Source organism: Sceloporus occidentalis, unplaced genomic scaffold (assembly GCF_023333645.1).
Source record: "Sceloporus occidentalis isolate IW3139 unplaced genomic scaffold, rSceOcc1.0.p SCAF_4, whole genome shotgun sequence".
Taxonomy (NCBI): domain Eukaryota; kingdom Metazoa; phylum Chordata; class Lepidosauria; order Squamata; family Phrynosomatidae; genus Sceloporus; species Sceloporus occidentalis.
Window position 1 is genome coordinate 161,424,475 of NW_028316984.1, and position 26,273 is coordinate 161,450,747.

Consider the following 26,273-nt stretch of genomic DNA (forward strand, 5'->3'; position numbering starts at 1 on the left):
GGCGACCCTATCATGGGTTTGCCTTTGCCTTCCTTTGAGGTTGAGAGAGCATGACTTGCCCAAGGTCACCCAGTGGGTTCCCATCATGGCTGAGCTGGGATTCGAACCCTGGTCTCTAGAGTCCAACACTCAAACCTCAATGCCTTGCTGGCTCTCCAATGCCACTCAGCTGCTGAGAATGAATTAAAAAGGGATGGTGGGATATCCGATTTGACTGCTCCCTTGCATGGCGACAGATGTCTTCCTTTTCCAGGACATGGCCTACATTTCAGCCTTCTGTCCAGGAGGAATTCCAAAATGCCCTACGTTTTGAGCATGGCCAACTGCACCTACCAAACAAAATCCTACCAGCCTTCCATGCTTTCATAGTACATACTTGTATCAGCTAAAAGCAAGGGCAGTATGTTTATTGCTTCACTATTATTGCATTTACTTACATGCACAGATATGTAAATTAATGATCTATATTTCTTACAATTAATTTACTCCCCAGTAATAGTTGTTATAGTGTAAAAACTGTGTTTTGGCTTTTTAAATAGACAAGCAGCTTGAATATTTATGAATGCTAGTCAGTTCAATTAGTCAGTTCTCTTGGCTGCATAACTTTCAAGGCACCCCTACAAATGTACGAATAAGAATAAATACTGTTTTGTTGAATGTGGCTGCGGCCCCACTGCAGAAATAATCCAGTTTGATACCACTTTAACTGCCGTGGCTCAGTGCTATGGAATCATGGGATTTATAGTTGTGGCACCAGAGCTCTCTTGAGAGAGAAGGCTAAGTGTCTCCTAAAACTACAGTTCCCAGAATTCCATAGCTTTGAGCCATGGTAGTTAAAGTTGTGTCAAGCTGGATTATTTTGCAGTGTGGATGCAACCTATATGTATCATGTCTGTGGAAAGGAAAAGTTAAACTGCAAAGGTGGTTGGATTTCACTTGTTCTTACTCTTTTTCACTGCAGTCTATTCAGGTATTGGTTTTTTCTGATGTTTGTTTCATTTTTTGCCAAAGTTTTTAGAAAAAAACTTGTATGGTTTATATTATTATTATTTTATTATTATAATAAATAACAATTTATTTATTTATTTATTATATATTTTTTTATTATATTTATTATTATGCCTGGTGGCGCAGTGGTTAAATGCCTGTACTGCAGCCATTCACTCGAAACCACAAGGTTGTGAGTTCAAGACCAGCAAAAGGGCCCAAGCTCGACTCAGGCTTGCATCCTTCCGAGGTCGCTAAAATGAGTACCCAGACTGTTGGGGGCAAATTAGCTTACTTGCTAATTAGCTTACTTGCTGTTCACCGCTATGATCTTTGGAATAGTGGTATATAAATAAAACAAATTATTATTAATTAATTATTATACTTTATTTATATAGCGCTGTAGATTTACATAGTGCTTTACATACAAACATCTACAAGTTCATAGGTGGTTGCACACATACTAAATTACAAAGTGAATAATATTACTGGCTCTCTATCACATAATCAGTTGTCAACATGTAACATATAAATCTATGTTTGTTTTCCCCAAGGTGCAAACAAATGGCTAGAAAACATGAGCATTTGGGATTAAGTTATTTGGAAGAACTGAATCTCCTTAAGGAGCGTGAAAATATATGTAAAGAATCTCGGCGGGAATTTCTGAAGTTTAAACAAGAAAAAGCTGCTGTTTCTCCATATCGGGATAACCCTGTATTGGAGGTGACACCAGCAGATGAATCACCTGAGACAGGACTGTATTTTCGCCAAACCTCAAAGAGCCCTCAAGATGTGCTTCCTGAATATCCACATCTTTCTGTTGAAGTGGGCACTTCTAAAAGCCCCAAAAGAGTAAGGATCTGCATGGAGGCAATAGAGAAGGAAAAACAAACAGAAGTTGTCACCACTCATCAAAAGAAGTCTCCAAAGAAAGAAGTCAGTGTGGAGAAAAAAGAGAGCCCTGGCTCTGGGCAGGCAGCCCTAGAATGCAAAAGGGATAGTCAAGAATATGGAGAAAAATTGCCAGTAGCAATAGCCTCTTTAGTAGGTACCAGTAAGCAACTCACTATGTTAAGGAAACCAGAGCCCCCACCAAAACCCAAATATCCAATGGTTGTTCGTCCAAAATTCCAGTTCAAATCTCCTGTCTTTCTACCAAAAGCTGGTACTTACACTGAGCAGCCGGAGGACAAAATATTATCTGAACACGCCACTGCAGGACCAAGCACTCTTGCTAGAGGAGTTGACTCTTTTTCTGTAGTTTCCCCTTTGAGTGAAAGTTTTTCTAAAATTGGTAAAGAAACGTCAAAACCAAGTCTATTAAGTTCACTGTTAGACTTAGACAAGTCACATAGAAAAAAAAGCAGTGGATCACCTGGTGTGAAGTCTGCTGTAGGTTCTGTGGAAGAAGCTCTTGCTCGTAGTAGATCAAAAACACAGGTGAAGCATTTCACACAGAGTAAGTCACAAATTTGTGCTTCTGTTCAGAAGTTGCCATCTGGATCTGGAATTGTTCCACGGTCTATTGATGAAATAATTGCATCCCTGAAGTCAACTGCTCCAACTGAATCAGACCTGAGGATCAAAGAACTCCTGCAGAGTATTCTTGGCGAGGACTACAACATAAAAATAGATGTAAGTAATGTAGAATAAACAGAACAGCGTTGACTGAATACTTGTAAAAATGATTACATTTTTTCAAAGACTACAGTGTGTTACCACACAGATGTTGGAACAAAAAATATTTCTTCTCAGCTTTTTCTTATCATTCTGCTGTCTTGGAATGGTAAAAGATAGCAAATTTAAATACATTCTCCACTAAAATGTTTTATATAGTTACATAGCTGTATCAGCTGATCTACTTTATATATACTCAAGGCTGTCATTTATTTATTTACATCCTGTTTCATCCTGAAGGCTCAATACAGAGTCAGTCAGCTATAAGCAGAATTCAGCATTGGTGTCTTATGCAGTTTCTGAAATGTGTTCAGGCTAGGCCTGTGGAGAAGTGAGCTTCATACATGCTAAAAAACCTACTAAGATGTTTGATTTGAATGTGGCAGTATGTAAGAAAGGAGGCATATGCAGATCTGAAGCTACTGAGCATTTTATGGTTCACAAAAGTCTTAAATTATATATTAATTCATAGTAGGCTGTGGAACTCTCTTCCACAAGAGGCAAAACTGGCCCTTTTGCTGCTCTCTGGTTGCAGGTAAAGGCCTTATTATTTAAGCATGCTTTTGGATATTAACAGTTGTGCGGAAGCTTCTTTTAATGGTGTGTGTGCTGCACTTTTATTATCGTAGTTTTAAAAATGTTTTTATATTAGTGATGTTTTCTAGGATAGTTTATTGCATTATTTTAAAACTTTTTGTGATTATTTTTTGGGCCATACTTTATTGAAATCACGTCGAGAGGAAGGTAGGATATCCCATAACTACATAAATAGCTGTGGTTGTAAAAATGCTACTGAAGATTTCACACTTATTTTAAATTAATTTGCTGATTTTTGTCATTCTTAGGCAGTGTCATTCATACTTAGGTTATTCTGTGTTAGTACTATACAGACTTTCAAAAGCTGGCCTTTTAGGACATAATCTTTGCAAAATTACTTAAAACCAGCAGCTTAATCAGCAATTTAAAAGCTATAGATTAAAATAAATATGCAAAATTAAAACCAAATAGCAACCAAAATAAATGGTGAGCATAAACCATTCAGGAAAAACTCACTGTAAAAAAATCATAAAGATAACATTAAAAAAATTCTGGTAGGCCTGCTTCTTGGTGGAGTTCTTGGGAGAGGAAGTTTTGGAGGCACTGTTGAAAAGAACCTGGCCTTGGTAACCTCTAGCCTAATTTTCTCTCTAAATATATTAGAGAGCAGGGCCTCTGAGGGTGGTATTAAGGTCTGAGCTAGTTCATATGGATATAGCTGTTCTTTCAAATAGCCAGTTTCAAACTGCTTAGAACAGTGATGGTGAACCTATGGCACACAGAATGTTAAATGTCAAAACCAAAACTTCAAATTGAGACTGCAAACTTACTGCTAGAAATCACACATTTGTGCATTCTGATGTTTGTTTGTTTGTTTAATTATTTCCTTTGTGAAACAAAGCTACCTACTGTTCAGAAAGAAATTCAGCCCGCTGAAGTGGAGTCTTCAGTTGCAGAAGTTATACCCGTGGAAACAAAACCGATAGAACTGGTAGGTTTCAGAAAACACGTTAATTTCCCCTCTTTTGAGATATAGTGGGCTGTTCTAGTAAAATTATTGAACTCTCTGTAATCAAAGTGGTTGTAGATTTATCTGAATCTGCTTTTTACTTGCATATGGGTGGGGACATTGATTCCCATGCCCCATAAATTTTTTGTTGTTTTTATGTGCCTTCATGTTGTTTCTGACTTATGACGACTCCATCATGGGGTTTTCTTGGCAAGATTTGTTCAGAAGAGGTTTGCCATTGCCTTTCTCTGAGGCTGAGAGCATGTGACTTGCCCAAAGTCACCTAGTGGGTTTCATGGCCAAACCAGGATTTGGAGCCTTGTCTCCAGAGTCATAGTCCAATACTCAAGCCACTATGCCACAGTGGCTCCCATAAGCTTACTGACCCCCTAAAAAGCTACTGTGGAAGATTAATGGACCTTGTGGAATAATTGTGATGTAGTTGGAGGCGGAATCATTGACTAGAGTTGTGGATTAAATTTAAATATCTGAATTATGAAGTGTAAGGTGTGTATTGGACAATATCACATTGTATTTGTTGTTTGTAGTTCACTATCCCACAACGGCATTCATGGTTGAATAGATCAGCTTCATCCTTGTTTTCCCCTCATAATAACCCTTTGGTGTAGGATGGGCTGAGAGATGGTTACTGACTAGGTTGCTGACCAAGTGGGAATTTCATGGATATGTGGGTATTCAAATCAACATCTTTGCAGTTTTTTGCCAAAACCTAGTTGCATGTAAACAAATACTTCCTGGTAGGATGAAAATCATTTTTTTATCCTAATATTTTATCCTTTTTTTTTTTTACTGAAGCCAACACCTGTTACAAAAGAACCCTGGACCACAGAATTTGAATCTCCAGTTGAAACTCCCACTGAACAAGTAACACCAGCAGATGCTGAACAAACAGAGGTGGTATAGTTTAAGCTGCTGTAATGAAGGCCTTATAATTCTTAATTTTATATTCTTGGGCCATACTGTCTCCTGTTTAAATACAGAATTATAAAACTTCAGGGGTGAGATGATGTATGGTTTTTCTCTGCTGTTGATGGAAAGCTGTTATGTGGAATAGGAGCACTTCATGCTGAGGATATCTGTATATGGCTCCTAATACACAGGCCTAGAGAAAGAATGAATCTGCATGTATTCTGAGGCCATTTGTGGGGGTGTTTACTCTTTTGATGCAAGTAAAACCAGGCACTGTCCTTGGTAGCCTACTTTAGTGTGCTGCTTTGCCGTTGTTTGTGCTCCTGAAGATGAAATTGACAGTAATTATAATGGGCTACCAGAATTACAGAAAAGTGCTACTGTATACTGCAGCTTTGTTTAGCCACTCCACAAAGTATCTTATATTTAAAAGTGCTATTTTGTGTAATTTGAAGTAAATACAGGTTGAGTCTCACTTATTTGAAATATTCCAAAACTTTTCATGCGTGGCTGATATTGTGACACCTTTCCTTCCTGATGGTTCAGTGTAAACAGGCTTTGTTTCATTCAAAGGTTATTAAAATGCTGCCTACAATTACCATCAGGATATGTCTATAAGGTATATATGAAACACTTAATTTTGTGTTTAGACTTGGGTCTCACCTCTAAGATATCTCCTTATGCATACACATGTAAATACAAGTTTTCCAAAATCCAAAACTCTTCTGGCCCCAAATATTTCAAATAAGGGAGGCTTAATCTGTGTATGGCCCAGAATAGATGGGCGGGAAGGAGCCACCTAAGGCCACTCTGGCTGCAATTGAGCCGGGACTGTGGTGACCTCACAGCCTGCTCTAAAAGCAGGCTACCCGCAGCGGATCCAAACTGCACTTCAGGAGACGGATTATCTCAGCTCCTTTTTGCTCTGGTGTAAAGGACTGTAGCACCCCCTTGGCATGGCTTCCAGCCACACTGGAGGCATGCATTGTATAAATGGCATGCCTCCAACACAGCTGGAAGCCACTTCTTTATGCCCGTGTGTTCCAGACCTATATTAACTAGAAAAAGCTGAATCCAAAAGTGGTTTCTTCAATTTATTTTTTACAATTAAAAAGATTGTACTTTGAAATAGGTATGCTTTTTTCTCGTTCATTCTGAAAATAGTAATAATCTTTGAATTGTTCTTGATAGCATTGTTTTAGAGTACAAACTCTAAGGAAGGATATTATTATGAATCATAATAAGTGGTAGCTTTAGTATGACCGTTTCAAGTATTTTGTTTGACAGGTCTGGGGCAAAGCTAGTGAAAGAGTCTGAAGACTGTATAACTTGTCCATAGCATCTTTTAGCTTTTTGCTTTTACTATTGACTAGTTACCTAGATCCAGGTGGGAAACTGCTAGGAGCTAAGGCACTATATTTGTTCTCCATGAGATGTTGGAGGACTGTACCTACTGCTGTGCTTTGTCAGCTGTGGGTCTTGTATTGGGAGAAAGGCAGGATAATAAATAATCCCACCCCCAATTGTCAGTTATTACAGGAGGCATGGAGAACAGTTTTTTCAAACTGGATGTAAAGTTTTTTTGTTTTCTGCTTTAAAAGAAGGGCCTCTCCTGGCCTAAAAAGCCCTGTAGGGGTAGGGTTGCCATAATTCTCTACTATAAACTGGGACAAAATGTAGGACAAAATTTAGACCAAATTATAGGACAATTGTAGGATAAAATTTAGCCCAAAATGTAGGACATTCAAGGTCCTCCATTTTTCTTACACGTCCTACATTTTGGTCTAAATTTTATCCTACAATTGTCCTATATTTTGGTCTAAATTTTGTCCTACATTTTGCCCCGGTTTATAGTAGAGAATTATGGCAACCCTATTAGGGGTCAAAATGTTTTGCAAATGTTCCTCCATGCCTCCTAGGGAACATGGGGAGTGTTTTGTGGGTGCTGGGTTTCCCTGAAGGCCTTGAAGAGCTACACTTTTTTTAAAACCAGTGGCTCTCAAATTGTGGGGCAGGATCCCAGGGAGGTATGAGAGTTGCTCAACGGGGGCCCTAATCCCTTAGACCTCAAGGCCCAGGCCCTGATCCCCCTCTTCCTCTCTTTTATGCACTACTACTCTCTCTTACATACTCAGTAATGCTCTTTTTCTGACTCTGTCTCCCTCAGATACGTTCATTCACACACCGTTTCACAAACAAATTCTGTCTTTCTATCTCCCTGACACATACTTAGTCACACTCTTCATCTCTTTTTTACATACTTGCATATACACAAGAGAATGAATGTTTCTGTGTGTGACTGTGTGTGAGAGAATAAAAGAATGTGAGTGAAAGAAAATGGCAGGATGAGTGTGTACATATCTGCGAGCATAGATCTGTGTGAGTGTGGCTATATAAAACAGTGTGTAAAATTTACACATGTTAATTACTGAATTAATTGAAATAAAACTGTTCTAATTTGAACAATGTTATTTCCTTAAAAATGTTAAAATGCTTATGCACATGAATGTGCTAATGAAACTATGCACACAAAACAAACAAAATATTTTTATTCATATGCTATATAGAGTGAGGAGCAATGATGTCTGCAGGTAGATGTAAAAGGGGTCACAAGGGTAAAAAGTCTGCGAACCAGTGCCCTAATCTATATCTTATATTGCTTGTAGGATGTGCATTGTTTTTGTGTTTTATTATTTTTATTATTTTCCATAGGAAATATCTGCAAGACCACGTGAGGAAAGTATTTCCCATGGAGTGCAGCAGGAAGCTTTAAAAGAGAGGGAAGGTGCTTTTGAAGTTGGGGTAAAACACAAATTCTTCTGTTTCATACTTGCCCTTTCTTTGTTGTTTTGAGAGGAAGACTCTAGGGCAGATGGCTAGACTCAGTTAGGGAAGCCACAAGCTTGAATCTACAAGACCCAAGCATAGCAGTGGAGGATAGGTGATCTTGGAGATGTCTCAGAAACGGGGTCACCATGGGTTGAAGTTGACTCAAGGGCAGCTAACAACAACAGCAAGGATAGAATCATAGAATCATAGAATGATAGAGTTGGAAGACACCACAAGGGCCATCCAGTCCAACCCCCTGCCATGCAGGAACTCACAATCACAGCATCTCCAATAGATGGCCATTCAGCCTCTGTTTAAGGATCTCCAAATAAGGAGACTCCACCACACTCTGAGGAAGTGTGTTCCACTGTCAAACACCCCTTACTGTCAGGAAGGTCCTCCTAATGTTGAGGTGAAATCTCTTTTCCTGTAGCTTGCATCCATTGTTCCGAGTCCTGTTCTCTGGAGCAGCAGAAAACAAGCTTGCTCCCTCTGGGGTATTAGCTCCTCCTCCTAATTTGGTGTCATCTGTAAAACTGATATTCCTTTATCCAAGTCACTGATAAAGATGTTGAATAGCACTGGGCCCAGGACAGAACCCTGTGGCACCCCACTGGTCACAGCTGTCCTGGATGAAGAGGAGCCATTGCTGAGCACCTTTTGGGTTTGGCCAGTCAATCAATTACAAATTCACCTAACAGTTGCATTGTCTAGCCCACATTTCACTAGCATGTTTGCAAGAATATCATGGCAGACCTTGTCAAAGGCCTTACTGAAATCCAGATATGCTCTATCTCCAGCATTCCTTTTGCTTACCAACCTGGTAATTTTATCAAAAAAGGAGATCAGATTAGTCTGGCATGACTTGTTTCTCAGAAACCCATGCTGACTTTTTGTATTATGGCATTGCTTTCTAAATGTTCACAAACTCTCTGTTTAATGATCTACTCTAAAATCTTTCCTGGTATTGATGTCAGACTAACTGGACGGTCATGGTTGGGATCCTCTCCCCCCCCCCCCCCCCTTTTTGAAGATGGGGACAACGTTTGCCCCTCTCCAGTCTTCTGGGACTACTCCTGTTCTCCAGGAGTTCTCAAAAATTATTGCCAATGGCTCTGAGATTACATTTGCCAATTCTTTTAATACCCTTGGATGTAGTTCATCTGGTCCCGGAGACTTAAATTCATTTAGATTACATTTCAATTGAACCTTAGAAGGAACGTCTCGACAAAGAGTTATTTGGAACTGGACCCCAAGTGTTGGGGTCTCCTTTAGATGTCTTCATAAAGAAGCTAGACAGCTACCTGCTGAGGATGCTTTAGCTGGATATCCTGCACTGAGGAGGGGGTTGATTCAGTGGCCCATGAGGCCCCTTCCAACTGATAGGCACAAGATTTGCCTCTGTAATTGATGATTCATGACAGAGCCTAATTGTTAGAGTTCTTTCCTCAGAAGATAAATTGAAATACTGTGTTAATTGAAAATCTGACAGTGACAGTGGTTTGATTTTTTTAAATATTATTTGCACAGTTAAATTTCCACACTGAAAGAGTGTCTGTTTTTGTTTTGAAGCTTTCATGAATTGTCTGAAACTGTTCTAAATAGCAGTGGTTTTAGAAAGTGTATTGATGTCTTTTATTTTTTTCCTTAGGAAACACCAGGAAGCGCACAGAGGGGGAGTATTTCCTTCAGAGTGCAAGAGGAAGCATCAAAACCAGGAAAAGATTCTGTCATAATGCAGGTAAAACAGAGATATAAACATTTTTTGTTCCCTGTCCTTTCTTTGTTGCCATATCAAATATCAGTTTGTAAGCTTCCTTGAGTTTCCATCTTAAAGGTGAGGTATAACTAAAAATGCTGCTGCTGATAATAACAGTAATAATAACAATGGTATTATTCCTTTTAATATACAGCCGCCCCTCCTAACTCGTGGATCCGAGATCCACGTTCTTGAATATGTGCAGAGGGGCGACTTCCACTATTTGCAATGGTGCCTGGTCCATGTGTACAGGGGCGTGCCCCATTCAAGCCTATGGGGCTTGAATAAGTGCAAGCCTCTGTTTTCGCGGGGTGGGGGTGGGGGTCTGGAACGGATTTCCACAAAAATGGGGGGCCTACTGTACTGTTTTAGACATACTTTCTCTTTTTCTTGAAGTCTAAAATGCTATGTTGTTATTGATAGAAACTTAATCCTGTAAAATACTATAAATTAATAAATAATAGGAAGTCTAGAAACAGTTTAATGATGTTTGGTCCTCTCTTGCTAAGAGTAGAATCAAATTGTTCAGGTACTACTCCAAAGATAGTAATATTCATATGGAAGCTGAAAGCAAAATTTGGTTTTAAAACTTGATTATTTGTGGTATAGTTAAAATTTCTGATGTGAAAGAACACTTTTTTCTTTTGTTTTCAAAGTCTTGTTAATATCCATGAGCTTTCTATTTTGCAATGATTATAGAAAGTATTATCTTGTTGTTATGTGCCTTGACTCCAGCTTATGGTGACCTTGTCATATTGTTGTCTTGGCTAGATTTATTTGGAGTAGATTTGCCATTGTTGTCCTCTTAGCCTAGTCACCCCGTGGGTTTTCATAAGTGAGTGGGGATTTGAACCCTAGTCTCCCGGAATTGTAATGCATCATACAAACACTATACCACACTGTCTCAGAAAGTGTTTGTATGTGTGTGCGTGTACCTTCAAGTTGCCTTTGACTTAGGGAATGAAGTGTAACATACAGTGCCTTGTGTTTGTTGCTAGTCTCCCATCTAAGTACTAACTAGAGCTGACTTTGCTTAACTTCAAGATCAGATGGGATCTGGTGCTTTAGGGTATTTAGCTGTCTTTTGTTACTTTTCCCAGGATATGCCAGCATGCCCACGTAGGAGTATTATCTTCAAAGTACAACAAGAGACAGCAGACATAGAAGATACTGTCAAAATTGAGGTGAAATTTTTAAAATTGCAAACTTTGCTGATTTCTGTTATTTTTTTAGTTCATATGTTATTTTTTATTCTTTATTCTAACAAGCTCTTGTGTTAGATGTATTGTTTCTTATGCTTGAATTTCACATGCTATACATTGTTATTCACCATGTAGACATAAACACAATCTTGTAGTTATTTATTCCAAGGAGGGAGACTCCACTACACTCCGAGGGAGTGTGTTCCACTGTCGAACTGCCCTTACTGTCAGGAAGTTCCTCCTAATGTTGAGGTGGAATCTCTTTTCCTGGAGCTTGCATCCATTGCTCCGGGTCCTAGTCTCTGGAGCAGCAGAAAACAAGTCAGCTCCCTCCTCAGTATGACATCCCTTCAAGTATTTAAACAGGGCTATCATATCACATTTTAACCTTCTCTTCTCCAGGCTAAACATCCCCAGCTCCTTAAGTTGTTCCTCATAGGACATGGTTTACAGACTTTTCACCATTTTAGTCACCCTCCTTTGGACACGTTCCAGTTTTTCAACATCCTTTTTAAATTGTGGTGCCCAGAACTAGGCACAATATTCCAGGTGTGGCCTGATCAGAGGAGAATAGAATGGCACTATTACTTCCCTTGATCTAGACACTATACTTTTGTTGATGCAGCCTAAAATTGCATTGACCTTGTTAGTTGCTTCATCGCACTGTTGACTCATGTTCAACTTGTGGTCTACTTGGACTCCCAGATCCCTTTCACATGTAGTTCGTTCAACCAGGTGTCGCCCCCTACTGGTCACTTCGCTCCAGGATGAAAAGGACCCATTGCTGAGCACCCTTTGGGTTCAGCCAGTCAACCAATTACAAATCCATGTAACAGTTACGTTGTCTAGCCCACATTTTACTAGCTTGTTTGAAAGAATGTTATGGGGAACCCTGTCAAAAGCCTTACTGAAATCAAGATATACTATATCCAAAGCATTCCCTTCATCTAACAAGCTGGTAATTTTATCAAAAAAAGAGATTAGATTTGTCTGGCATGACTTCTTTCTCTGAAACCCGTGTTGACTTTTTGTGATTATGGCATTGCTTTCTAGATGTTCACAGACTCTCTGTTTAATGATCTGCTCTAGAATCTTTCCTGGTATAGATGTCAGACTAACTGGACGATAATTGTTGGGATCCTCTTTCCCCCCCTTTTTGAAGATGGGGACAACGTTTGCCCTCCTCCAGTCTGCTGGCACTTCTCCAGGAGTTTTCAAAGATTATTGCCAATGGCTCCGATATTACATTTGCCAGTTCTTTTAATACTCTTGGATGTAGTTCATCTGGTCCTGGAGACTTATATTCATTTAGATTAACAACGTATTCATGTACTATCTCTTTACTTATTCTGTGCTGAAATTCCCCTAATCTGTCTTCTGCTCTATTATCCTCAGGTTGAGCACCCTTTTCTTTTTCTGAGAAGACTGAGGCAAAGAAAGTGTTGAGTAATTCTACCTTTTCTCTGTCTCCTGTTAGCATTTTGCCATCTTCTCCACACAGTGTCCCTACTGTTTCCACCTTCTTCCTTTTGCTGCGGACATATCCAAAAAAGCCCTTTTTGTTGTTCTTAACCTCTCTAGCAAGCCTGAGTTCATTCTGCGCTTTAGCTTTTCTGACTTCACCCCTACATGTGCTTGCTGTTTGATTGAACTCCTCTTTGGTGATTTCTACATTTTTCCATTTCTTATACATGTTCCGTTTAAAACTTAGCTCAGTTGAAACCATCCTGTTTTCTTGAGACATCTCCCATTTTTCTTCCTAATTAGAACTGTTTGAAATTGTGCCTTCAGTATCTCTCCTTTGAGAAACTCCCATCCATCTTGAATTCCCTTCTCTTTTAGTATTCCTGACCATGGGATCACCCCCAGTATTTCTCTAAGTTTACTAAAATCAGCTTTCCTAAAGTCCAGCTATAGTCCAGTTAGTCTGACATCAGACTAAATTACCAGCTTGATAGTCAAAGGGAATGCTGTAGATGTAGCATATCTTTGTTTCAGTAAGACCTTTGCCAAGATCCGCCATGATATTCTTGCAAACATGCTAGTGAAATGTGGGCTAGACAATGCAACTGTTAGGTGGATTTGTAATTGGTTGACTGGCCGAACCCAAAGGGTACTCAACAATGGCTCTTCTTCATCCTGGAAAGAATTGATCAGTGGGATGCCACAGGGTTCTGTCCTGGGCCCAGGGCTATTCAACATCTTTATCAGTGACTTAGATCAAGCAATAGAGGGCATGCTTATGAAATATGCAGATGACACCAAATTAGGAGGAGTACAAAAAATTGACAGAAAGTTTGTTTTGACTTGTTTGGACTTTAAAGATGGTTATTTTCATATTGCGATCAGGCAAATCCACCGAACATTTCTGTGTTTAGCTGTGGGGAGGAAAGCCCCTCGGCTTTTTGCTTTTTTAAATTTATATTTGAACTGTACTCTTGCTGCTTTTAAAAGATTTGGGTTCTTTTAAAAGAAATCTAGAAACTGCTTATATTAATGTTCATTTTCACTTGCAGCTCAGCCTTCACAGGTTTACCATACAGCTTGTTTCTGTCCACAGTGGTGTCACATTAGAATAATAATAGTAATAATAATAATAATAATAATAATAATAATAATAAAATTTATTTATATTTCCCGCTTCTCCCTTCAGATCGAAGCGGGATTACAACAGTAAAACATCTATCTCACAGCAGACATTAGACACAGGAATGGGAAGAGCAAAATACCGTAGACTAATAAAATTTGATTGACATTACTCTGTAGCATTTGCTTGGAAATTCCCACCCATCTCTGATCTATGTTCCACTGTTTGGAGACAATATCTTTATTTTATCCCTTATGCATTTTGTTAATGCTGATCAGTATAGGAATGTTTTAGGAAAAATCTATAAATCTGCCTATTTCACACTATTGTGAAGTGAGAACAGTTGACATCTATTTATTTTTAAAAATACAATGTGTCAGCATCATATCATTTCTCCAGGTATTCAATAAGCTTCATCATCAGTGTCTTATAAGCTTCTTCTCTGAATTTTCTTTGGTCTGCTGCAGGCACATTACTCAAAATTATTTGGGCTGGTATTCAATAGAATTTATCATCTTTTGTCTTATCTTCATTTTTGAAAGAAAGCCTTCTGTGACACCCCAAATGTCTGTGGAGTTGACATTGTTACATTCCAGTTTCTTCACAGCATCTTGAAATATTATCAACAGATTGTGCAGGGAGAGTTCAGAAAGTACACAGATCTGTCCCATTTTGTTATGTTTATTTTTTTGCAAAATCTTCACAAATTTTTCTTCCCTCTCTGAAAAGAAGTATGCTGATAGGAGTGACAACCACATTGTTGGTACATACTGAAACACATATTTTCTATAAATTAAAATAAGACAAAAGGGATTCTGTCTTTTTGGCCAAGAAGCTAAACTCACTATATAAGGGCCCGGACAGACAGGCCAAAATAAAGCTGCTTCTGGTCACTTTGGAGGTATGCTGTTTAAATGACACACATCTTAAGAGGCCAGAAGCTGAGCCAAAGCTGCACTCTAGTCCTTAGGACTGGAGCATGGCTTTGGTGTGGCTTCTGGCCTCTTAGGAAGCATGCAGCATTTAAACAGCATACCTCCAAAGTGACCTGAAGCAGCTTTATTTTGGTCTGTCTGTTCAGGCCCTAACTGAAGAATAAGTATTTCTATATCAAAATTCTAAGTCGTGTTTGAGGCAATTGTGGATTATGTGATATTTGCATTTAATATCAGATAGTCATTAATGTGTTTCAATTTCTGATAAATTATGCTTTCCAGGATTTACAGAGGTATTGTCAATCACATAAACAGACATACTGTTAATGCTGAGACCATTGTTCTGTAAAATATTGGAGATCTGTGTTGCAATTGCCTCACTTCTCTCATTATTATCATAATAAAATCAAGCAATAGAAAAGCAATATATAGTCAATGGCAAGAAGTTTCCTGTGTCCTTTGAAGGCATCAGCCCCAGTTGAAAGAAAGATTGAGCATTATTCTTAAGCAAGAATTCTAGTGATTTTGGTGCCAAAATATTTTCTGTTATGCTACTTTCTTTTGTCTGATGGCAAGACTTTTTTTTTTTTTTTTGCAATTTCAGAGTAGATTAAGTTTGGACAGAACTGGTTTGTAAAATTTAAATCGTTGGAAGCACTGTGACAAACCTGCCCTACTTCAGTTCTTGTCACCTGATTTTCTTTGCATGAACCTCTTAATAAAACAAAAGTGGCATTATTTTCTATCATTTCTTTAATTCATTGTATTTAATGCATTTAGTGTGGCTTCTCACTGATTTCTTTCCCCTTATACTTAACTGAAAACTCTTCGTGGCATAGAATGAATTCTGCTGTAGCTGTGGTTTACGTTGTGTAATCAGTTTTTGAATGTGTTTCCCTGGCCCATTTGTCATTAAAATTATACAAACACCTTCTGTTTTTTACTGTGCCATTCTCTGAAGATCCTACACCACTTCCTCTGTTTTGAGCATTTTTGTTTAAATGCAACAAATAACAAAATCATACAGTATAACTTTCCAGTGTAATGCAGAGAGGCCTTCTTGTGTCTCAGTAAGTTCCTGCAACATGCTTAGATATAGAGAAATACAGGGAACTATTCTTGAATATTTAGCTCCTGCTTTCTCTCACTCCTTTCTCTGAATCTTTTCCATTCTCCTAACTCCGTTTGTGTACATTAAGCTAATGAACTGACCTATTTATGATAATTGATCTGAAAACTTTAGCAGTTTTTCTTCACTTTATTTGTAATGTCTTCTTATGAATTGTCGTTATTTGAAAGTTTGGTTTGTGGCTTCAATATTTTGCTACTTGGCTAGATTAGAAGGCAATTTTTGTAACACAGGAATGTAGGAATTATATACAGATTAAAATTTCCCCATAGGCACAAGAAGAAAGGGCTGAAAAACCTAGAGAAAAAATACTTCCTGGATCAAAAGCATCTTCGCGAGAGGGACTGATTATACAGGAAAGTGAAGAGTTTTCATGGTTAGAGGGTGAACAGTTACCAGAGTCATCTTCTGTAATACTAAAGCACTTGAAGAAAGTCACAAAAGAAGAATCAGAGGTAACAAAACTGTTTTAAGTACAATTAATTAGTTTATCAATCAATTAATCAATATTGCAAATCAAGCTAAGACGCATCAGCTGATTCAAGCTAGTACAAGTAAACTGAATTTGGAGGATCTATGTTGGGAAAAAGTGATTTCATGATAACTTAAACAACCTTTATCACTCATGGCATCCTTTTTCTCTTTAAATTAGTGTGGGGAACATTAGATTCATTTCACCTATGGTAACATTGCTTCATGTGCTCCAGTTCTTTGGTTTTCCTCCTTGTTAAAAGCTTGAAGTGTGTGTCTAAAGTTAGCTACTTGTACTAAGAGCTTTAAGCTATAATATGCTGGTTTTGACCTTATCCTTTTGTCTTTGGTTCCACTCAGCACTAGTATGTGCTGGAATAACTACACCCAGTAAGTTTAGTAATTTCTGGAGTTATTTCGGGAGTTATAGTTTAGTTTTAATACTGAGTTTTATCTCTATATAGGAGTCTCTGTATTCAGATATGGATCTGTCAATAAAAGGGAAAAAAATTACCAAGTTTGAACCAACTGAAATTCAGAAAAGTTTAGAAGATTTTTCTGAACAACAACCTGTGTCTCTACTTTCCACATGGACTACAAAGATCAAGTGAGCTTAATAAAATTTGTTTACTACTATTGCATAATACTACTTGATGTTAAGGTGTTTTAGCACATTCTTCTTGTAATCTTGACAGAAACTTGTGTGGTAGGTCATATTATTATTTCCATATTCTAGATGTTCAGACATTTCACACAATGGTGCTGAGAGATAGTAGAACACATAAAATTCTATCTAAAATGTCTGTGTTGCCTACTTGAGCTGCTTGACTAAGAACTGCATACTTTGCATGCAAAAGATCTCCTAATATGAACCCTTAGAGTGCTGGCTTTGTGCAAGTATAGAATTACATGTGACTTTTTAGGGACCATTAAGGTTTTTTTGTTTGTTCTTTCTGTGCAACACCATATGTGGGTCTGCACCAGCAGGAGGAACAGTTTGGAACCTTATAGAAAGCAGAGATGTGGGTGTTAAACTAGTCCTCTCCCCTATATACCCAACCATTAATCCACCTGAATTATAAGTCGAGGGCAGGGTTTGAGGGCAAAATTATGGATTTTAATTTGACCTGTGGATAAGTTGAGGGTAAAACTTAAGAGCACGTAACAAAGGAAATAAAGAATGCAGCAAAGGAAAACGTTGCCAAAGAATGCCACAACTTTCCCATCCAGGCATTTGAAAAGGTCAGAAGCAGTGCCACAGTAGAGAGAATAGAGTGTTGTGCTTCTTTTAGGTTCTCATGCAATGGACTGCACTCTTGGCTTTCGCCACTCTACTCAGAGAAGGGGATGGTTCCTATTTTGTTTTTTAATTTTTTAAAATTTTATTAATTAAAAACAAATATACAAAAAACAAAGGACATTCAACAGTATACACAGTTCAAACTTCCATACATACATTTCCTATATAGGCATACTTCTACCTATTTGCTATTCTCATTCTCTTCTTACTTACAACATTTAAAAAAATAAAAGGGATGGTTCCTATTTTGATAAGAGTTAAGTTACAATGCTTATGCTGACCTGTGGATATTTTTCCCAGGTTTTTTGGGTCAATGTTTTGACTAAAATGTATGGCTTATATATGAGTATATATAATATGGTTGGCCTTTGGTATCCATAGATTCCTTATTCATGGATTCAACCATCCACAGTTTGAAAATATATATATATATATATATATATATATATATATATTTTCAAAAAAGCAAAGCTTGATTTGCCATTTTATATAAGGGACATCATTTTACTATGCCATTGTATTTCATGGGATTTGAGCATCCATATATTTTGGTATCCATAGAGAGTCCTAGAACCAAACCTCAGTGGATACCAAGGGCCCAGTGTATTGCCATTTCTTCATTTCTGTTTTATCTACTACAGCCAAAGTATTGGTTAAAAAGTATTTCTTTTTATGTGTGAGAGACTATACTTTATCTTCTTTTCTACTTCTTTTTGTTCATCTGACTGATGGAGTTTTTTTTCTTGTCACTTTGCTGGCTGCACCAAACATTTCTGCCTGAGGGTCTCTACTTCTCTGGACGTCTGTATCCTCCCACTATATTAAATGTAAAGGAACAATTTCTCTTGTGGAGGGCAATCAACAAGTTCCTCCTGGGTTTAGAGGTGAAAAATTGTTGATTCCTGCCAATTTTTCCATGTTCTTACTGGTCCTGCCAGAATTGTGCTGCCTGCTTGAGGATTCCAGTCTGGAAAATTACAGTAAATGCCATTTAACCTGCCTCCCCACTAATGATAGTTTAACTTGCAATTTCAAAGTCTCCCAGTGTACTAAAGGTTCTTTTGTTGACACTGTTCCTCAGTGATTGGTACCAAGTGTCCTTTCACACCATCAGTACACGTCCCACAGTTGAGTATGCCTGCTTCACCAACTAAAGAGAGGCCTTGTAATCATAAAAGGTCTTACCTGGCAGATAAGCTAAAGCCTAAAAAATAGGACTGACAGGAGAAATCATTTTAAGATTTAAGATCAACCCTCTGAGTTGTTTGATCTGGAGCTCTTTCCCACTCATTTAATGAAACAAGGACCTCTCCCAGTTATTTGCACCATTAGGTCTACTCAAAGGGTCTATTTGATATGAGACCTAGAACCAACAACTGAACCACTAACTTTTTGGTCTCCATAGCTTGACTTGGTGCTGAGAAAACCCCTCTTCATTTCCATGTTTGTTCCCCCTATAGGGAGGAATCAAACGTGATAGAGATAACTGAAGATGATTTTTCTCACTACTTCATCAGTCCACAAATCCACAAATGAAAGTACTATAGCAATAGCAAGTACATTTCTATACCACTTATCAGTACTCCCTAAGTGGTTTACAAAGTGTAAGCTAATTGCCCCCAACAATCTGGGTACTCATTTTAGTGACCTCGGAGGGATGCAAGCCTGAGTTGAGTTTGAGCCCCTGGTCTGGTATTGAACTTGAAACCTTATGGTTTGTGAGTGAGTGGCTGCAGTACAGGTATTTAACCACTATTAGCCACCATTGCTCACAATTGTGATCCTGAGAAAAAGTGTTATAAAATTCTTCAGAACATAATTTTGGAGATTTTTTTTGGATTTTCTCTTAAACATTTGTTAAATGTATTGTAAACAATTTCTTTCTTTCTTAATGTGGTCCTTCAATACAATGTTGAAAAAAATCATTGAAATTTCCAAGTATGAAAATGAAAATGAGCCATAGATTTTCTTTTTTTCAAAAGTTTTCATCACATCCTCTTCTTTGGTAAATGGACTGTAAAGAAGTCTCAAAATGTTCACTTAAATCTGTGAAACATTCAAGAATTTTGCTTACTATTGGTTGATTAGATGCAAGCAGTATCATCTATTTAACAAGAGGATTTATCAATTCATGTCACTTTGGGGTTGAACAGACCAGCAGCTTGGAGGCGCCCCCAGCCATTCCAGCCTTGATCAATCCCTGATTAGCATGGGACCACAGTGACCAGACATGGTGGTCCTGAGGCCTGCCACTGCCGCATTCCGGAACAGATCACCAGCAAGAAGCAGTTTTTTTGCACTCCTTTTGTGGTAGAGTTTGTGCCAAATTAGCCAGCTTTGGTGCGGCTTCCAGTTGATGCACCTGCACACCTGCCCCTGGATTGGCCTGAAGCTCGTGCTTCTTGCCTTTGTGGCTTTTTACCAAAATACACCTGCATAATCTGCAGCACAAGTCAGCTGTGGCATGACACAATGAAAACCAATAAAACAATTGACTTGTTCTATAGCTAGCCCTCTCTGGTGGAGGTAAGAGTATCTTCTTCTCCTCATGTTATTCCACTGAGGCTGTTCAAAAGAATACCTTAGGCCTGAAACTACAGAGACTAAAAGAGGCAGCTTCTGGCCATGTTGGAGGTGCACTGTTTATATGAAGCATGCTTCCAATGTAGCTGGAGGCTGCACTGAGGCCACGCTTCAGTTCTTTAGACCAAAGTAAAAAGGACTTGGGATAATCTGGCTCCTGGTAACGTGGTTTGGGTCCAGCGGTAGCAGCCTGCTTTTGGCATGGGCTGTGAGGTCACTGCAGACCTGATTCGTTTGTGGTTAGAGCTTCCCAACTGTCTGTTTCGCCCCGTCGTTGATGATACTGAAAGCTATTGGAGAGTCCAGCAGAACCAACAGAGACATGTTCCACCATCCAGCTCTTGACATAGGGTATCCATCAAGGCAACCAAAGCCTTATGGGCATTTGCTAGGTGTGAAACCAAAATGAAATAGATCTAGATAATCTATCTCATCTTTGACAGTCCCCAGGCCTCCTGATGTGACATATCACATCCCATTGCTCTTTCAGTGTCTGTCCACACAATTTTGAGGGACCTGCTTCAGTAGTGTCTGTGGTGCTGATATGTTCAACACCAGTTGAGTTTGTAACCAGTGAATTAATCTTGATGATTTCAACGGCATCTCTAGCACTTCTTTGTTTTAAATACTTTATTTGGTATATATAAAAATACATAACACATATAATCAAAACATACATACATAGACACACATCCAAAACATTATACAGAAAAACATAACACTTCCTTACTATCCAAATACTACTGATATAATATATGTTTTACTCCTTATAAAGTGATCAAATTTTAGAATATTTTTTCTACATAATTATTAAATCAAATACATTTAGCATCTTCCATGTGTTTTGGTGTTTACCATCATCTCTATCTTTATTTATATTTTTCATATTTATTTAACAGTCCAGACTATTATCCCAGTTTTATCCCTCTTTATTTTTCAGATATTGAATCAAATGATTCCAGTCCTTTTTGAATTTTTGTATTGAACATTTCTGTATTATTTCAGTTAATTTATCTATTTCCAAATAGTCTATTATTTTTCTTATCCAGTCTTTTATTTCCAGTATTTTCTTTTCATTTAGTTGTGTATACCAGTCTTGCCACTGTTGTCATATAAAATAACAACCTTCTCTAGCACTTCTGACTACATAAGTGCCTTATGTTTTGTCAGTACTGACCATTACTGTTTTGCAACCAGCTGTATGTCACCTGCATTCAACTGTTCTTGCTCCTTCAGCTGCTACTTAATCCCACCCTTCACAACAGCAACCAGCAAAACAGCACAGTTTATGAGAAGGCAATTCAAATTCTGGGTTAATCTCCTCTTGTCAGTGGAGAGCTTTTTCTCATCAACTGTGATCCTCCATAGCAGATCAAGATCCGCCATTAGAATTATATGAATCATTTGAACCTACTTCTCAGAATGTGTGAATAGACTCCAGTTAAAAAATAAATAGTACATTGGTGAATTATTCAGTTTTTAGAATTGATACATACCAAGCCTCCTCCAGGTGAATGGACAACCTTTACAACATTGAAGAAGATAATTGAGAAGTTTAAAACTCCTGGTGGCAGTTTGGTAACTGTTACAGTCTTTGGGTAGTTTTATTCAGCATTACCCCAATGATGCGTGTGTTACAGTGGCTGCAGCCTTTGCTAGAATTGCAATATCACCATTGTTATCGTAATGTTTTTCCACATCTGCTTTTTCAGGTAAGCTGCTAATCAGCACCCAATCAAACCCAAATGTATGATGTACAAATACTATCCTGAAGTGTTTGTACTTCATAATAGGATGCTTACCTGTAGCTGGCCATCTGGTCACCTGTGCATTCATGCAATCTATCCTTCCTCCTCCAATAGTACATTGGTGGGTGCTTTTTTGTTGTATTACTGCATTGGACAATTACTTGAATTCAGGAAGTGTAATTTTGAGCATGCTCAAAAGAGAATAGGAGTGAAGTTAACACAATATGTATTGTAGAAAATTCCAAACTGGTTTCAGCTTAGTTGCATACTCAAAACCCCATTATAATTAAGTAATCTCTGTTTATAAGTAAGCAAACTCTATTTCTTAGCATTACCTTTTTTGTTTATTTTGTCTTCCTAAAGAATACAGACTAAAGTCTATGTAAAATCCATAAGCGAAATATTAATAAAACCTAATTTTTGTTATCGGCAGTGCTGACTGATTGCCTTTTCAGCTTTTACATTGTACTTGGGCACCTCAGAATGAATTGTTTTGCAGCTCAAGTCCATTATCTGTGTATATTTGTTATCATCTGGAAAAAAAAATCAGGATTCCAAAAGCCACAAAATTATTTCTGTGCGAACAGATGGAGGCTTCAGAATTTTGTTTCTTGAACAGCAGCCCTTGTGCAACATTTCAAACTGTTTTTGAAATAGAGATGACGTTCAAAGAGAAAAAGGTCAGCATTCCACTGGGTAATCTCAAGCTCCTCACATGTGCCTTAAGAATAGTTTGGATGCCAGCACAAAGCATTTTATACATCAAATATCTGGAAAGCTTAAATGCTCTCTCTCTCTCTCTCTCTCTCTCTCTCTCTCTCTCTCTGTGTGTGTGTGTGTGTGTGCGTGTGTGTCCATAGATATTTCTGGAAATCTTTCACTTAGTGCAAGTAAGGGCAAAGTATTGCCCTTCTGCATAGCCAACAGTTAGGAATGCTGGAAGTTTACAATTCACTGATATCTGAAGTGGTTTACTTTGCCCGTTCATTGTCTTAGTGGCTATGCTGTATTCCATAGGATAGATATATAGTTCACAAATACCTCAAACAGATACTTTTTCTGTTTCTGGTAGGCTGTTATGTGTGTGTACATCTTCTCTTGTTCTTACTTTGTACATACTTTTAAGCAAGATTTTAAAGATGTCATGTGTTTGGGATCTGAAGTATGTTTGCCTGAAAGAAAGTTCTGTTGAAATCTGTGGAACTCATTAAGATAATAATAATAATAATAATAATAATAATAATAATAATTTGTATCCTGCCTCTCCCTGTATTGGATCGAGGCGGGTAACAACAAACAAAAACAATAAAATCAAACATGAATATCAATAGATAAAAGCATAGCAGGACATATTAGATCCTAGATCCCCAGTCTCCTTCCCACCCTAAAATACCATTAAAAACAGTTCCCAATAAAATGGTTAATAAAATAAATCAAGATCAAAGTTAAGTTAAATTTTGGGCTATTGCGTTACCTTTGTGTGATATGCCTACAACAGTTTTTTCTTTATGCTGAGCTTTTCATTTGGATTTACACTTTTTGTGCACAGCAACATCTTATGGTAAAACTTGGTTTGGAATATCCTGAGTTACCCTTCACTACTTTATTGATGTAGAGAAAAAAAAGCTTTAATTATTAGCTTTTGTTGTGCTTCAAGCCTTGAAAGGTTTCTTGGACACGGAAGAGAGCCTTTTTATGGCAGGGCTGACGTTTGTAAATGGCTATTACTTTCAATTAAGTAACTGAAAGTAAACTCACAGGAAAAGAATGCCGAGGTTTATGAAACAGTCAAATTGGCATTTAAGTGACTCTGTGCATGCCATTGCTTATCTGCATTGCTTTAAGTTCATTTGGTTAGCAAGATTATATATTAAAACAAATAATGACAACAGACAATGAATATTTTACTTCAGTAAAAAGTTACTGTCAGTTTATGAATGGTGCAGAAAAAGCATGATTTTGTGGGGGGGAAAGTTATTGAGTGCATTAAGTGAGGTTAATGTAGGCCACACACATAGTATTGGTTTTTCTGGTCCTCTCTTTCAAAGGATGATAAATAGCCTACTTAAGGAGCTTGTGCGCTGTAAAAACACACACCTTTACCTGCAACATGCTCTAAATATTTTAGTTTTTGTTAGGAGTGTTTTCCTTTTTGTCTGTTAAATGAATTCTTCTGGAGACCCAGCAAAGGGGCAAAGAACTATATGTCTAACATTTTCTTAGATAAATGTAAAACCATTAAGGAATAATAAGAGGCAGTTTTTCAGTGGTTAACCAAGTTTGTTTAATTATATCTGTACAAGTATACTATATTTAGAGAAGTGAAGAATTGTAACTTGTTTGAAAGAGATTGGCTGAAACATTGTGTTTTGGAGTAAGATGTGTATCATAGGAAGTGAAATCATTTTTATCATTCATTACTACACAGATCACCATAAATTTCCAAGCTGGTCTAATATTACTCTCTTAATTTAATCACTGAATACGGTACTTAACAGTGTTTCCTCACTACATGCATTCAGTACTATTTCATTTTGTGTATATGTTTTTATATACACGCATATGTCTTCTCAGCATTCTACTCTGTGGCAGAGTAAATGTAAAAGTAGAAGTAAATCATCCATACGAAATAACCAAATCAGAATACTGGTTTGCCATTCAGAATATTACTTTATTATATGAATAAAATATTATAGCCCTACAACATATATGAGCATATTTTGTAAAATATTCACATTTTACATATTAAATCAGTCAAATATTTTTTTAAGTATTCAGGCTCTTATTGGAAATGTAACATTTTCCAGTCTCTCCCATGCATCTCTTGACGGTGGGAGATGGAGGAGCTGTTGGTGCGGACATAGTGAGATTGATTCAGAAGGGAACTAGGTCTTAGCTCCGAATTATTTAACTATGATTCTGAAATAATAAAATTCTCCACCATCATAATTCATTAATGTTATACAAATATAAATGCATGACAGTGATACTGAACAGATTGTATTGTTTTTGGCTTTTAGGCTAGAACTCCAAGGAGAGTCCAGACAATTCAAAACTTATAAAAAAATAAGTAAATAAATAAAGCACACAGAGAAAATATTTGTAGACAAAGGAACCACAGATAGCTCATAGACCAAGCAGGGGAACCCTCTCCCTCATTGGGGGAAAGATGTCTCCCTGCTCAGTCCATAAGTTATTGTTGTAAAGAACAGAAAACAAAGTAAATCTACTTGAAATATATATTTATATTTTATGTATCAGTTTTTAAATGAATAGTATGTTTGTGGGTATAAACTCTGAGGAGCAAGTAGTAATCACTCTTTCATCAATTGATATCACATTGCAATTTTTTAAAAAAGCAAGACATGCCTTAGTGAAGGGAACTGTTATGAAATAGTAGATGGTTAGTCAGTTGAGTAGTGTTACAACTCTGAACTAGAATCTTTTTGTGGAATACAAATTACTGTAAATGGTATGTGTACAGTTCATTTTTATTACAGTCTTGATAATTAAACTATTTGAGCCTGAAATGATTTCAAGTTGAAGCTAATCTAGTATGGACCTGATCAGCACCCAAATATTGCCATATAAATTTATCTGAGTTTTCCGAGGAAATACCCCATGCAGATGGGATGCTGGCCTAATGGCACTAATGCTGAGCTACTGTGGCAGTTGTAGAGGTAGTGTGCAAAATGTAAAACGTGTTGGAAGTATACTGTCTATACTTATGCAGAGAGGCCCTCTTAAGGTCTTCTAATTTATAGCATGGTGATGTCTTCAATACTATGCACTCTTGCCTTAAAATAGTCACTGTTGAACTGAATGAGACTTTCTTCTGAATAAACAAACAACTGCACGACTGAATTGTCTAGCAGTAACTTTATAGTCAATATTTACATGCATAAATATTGACTTGAACTTTATTTTCTTTCCAGGGATGTGGATTATCCACTTATTCACCTTCTATGTACAGCTTGTCCTAGATGTGTATTGCCTGTTCATCTTCAGTTTGTGTCTAGAGTATGCCACACGTTAGACAAAAAAGGCCATAATATTTTATTTCCATCAATTAATCTTGGCTCCTACAAACCAGAAGAGCTTTTCCCAGCTGTTGCTGCTCTTGAGGAGAAGATGGAAAGAAAAAGGTAAGAATAGCTAATGTTTTATATAGAGTTTGAGGGGAGCAGAACATTGTACTAAAACTATGTGTTAATGTTTCTTTTGTTTTTTTTATTTATATACCGCTATTCCAAAGATCATAGCGGTGAACAGCAAGTAAGCTAATTAGCAAGTAAGCTAATTTGCCCCCAACAGTCTGGGTACTCATTTTAGCGACCTGGGAAGGATGCAAGCCTGAGTCGAGCTTGGGCCCTTTTGCTGGTCTTGAACTCGCAACCTTGTGGTTTTGAGTGAATGGCTGCAGTACAGGCATTTAACCACTGCGCCACCAGGGAGGACCGGTTCATGCAATTTTCTTTGCATGCTGAGCAGTTAGATGAGTTTCACATGTGTGTGCCTTTTACAACCTGGTTGTTAATAGTGAAATCATAGAATGACAGAATCATAGAGTTGGAAGAGACCCCAAGGGCT

The 26,273-nt window shown here is 37.7% G+C and overlaps 1 protein-coding gene across 4 annotated transcripts in view; it reads left to right on the top strand.

Annotated features, from left to right (window-relative positions):
* Positions 1 to 26,273, top strand: part of LOC149314926 (uncharacterized) — a 130,848-nt gene that overhangs the window by 1,045 nt on the left and 103,530 nt on the right. For 3 of the 4 annotated variants that reach the window (XM_089522139.1, XM_089522142.1, XM_089522143.1), the window contains exons 2-10: positions 1,542 to 2,622; positions 4,103 to 4,192; positions 5,027 to 5,125; positions 7,853 to 7,942; positions 9,621 to 9,710; positions 10,829 to 10,912; positions 15,854 to 16,036; positions 16,517 to 16,659; positions 25,619 to 25,828. In XM_089522139.1, the coding sequence (XP_089378265.1) occupies positions 1,552 to 2,622; positions 4,103 to 4,192; positions 5,027 to 5,125; positions 7,853 to 7,942; positions 9,621 to 9,710; positions 10,829 to 10,912; positions 15,854 to 16,036; positions 16,517 to 16,659; positions 25,619 to 25,828 (2,060 nt within the window). In that variant the 5' untranslated portion in view covers positions 1,542 to 1,551. The remainder of the gene's footprint in view (positions 1 to 1,541; positions 2,623 to 4,102; positions 4,193 to 5,026; positions 5,126 to 7,852; positions 7,943 to 9,620; positions 9,711 to 10,828; positions 10,913 to 15,853; positions 16,037 to 16,516; positions 16,660 to 25,618; positions 25,829 to 26,273) is intronic. The other variant, XM_089522140.1, reaches the window with a different exon arrangement.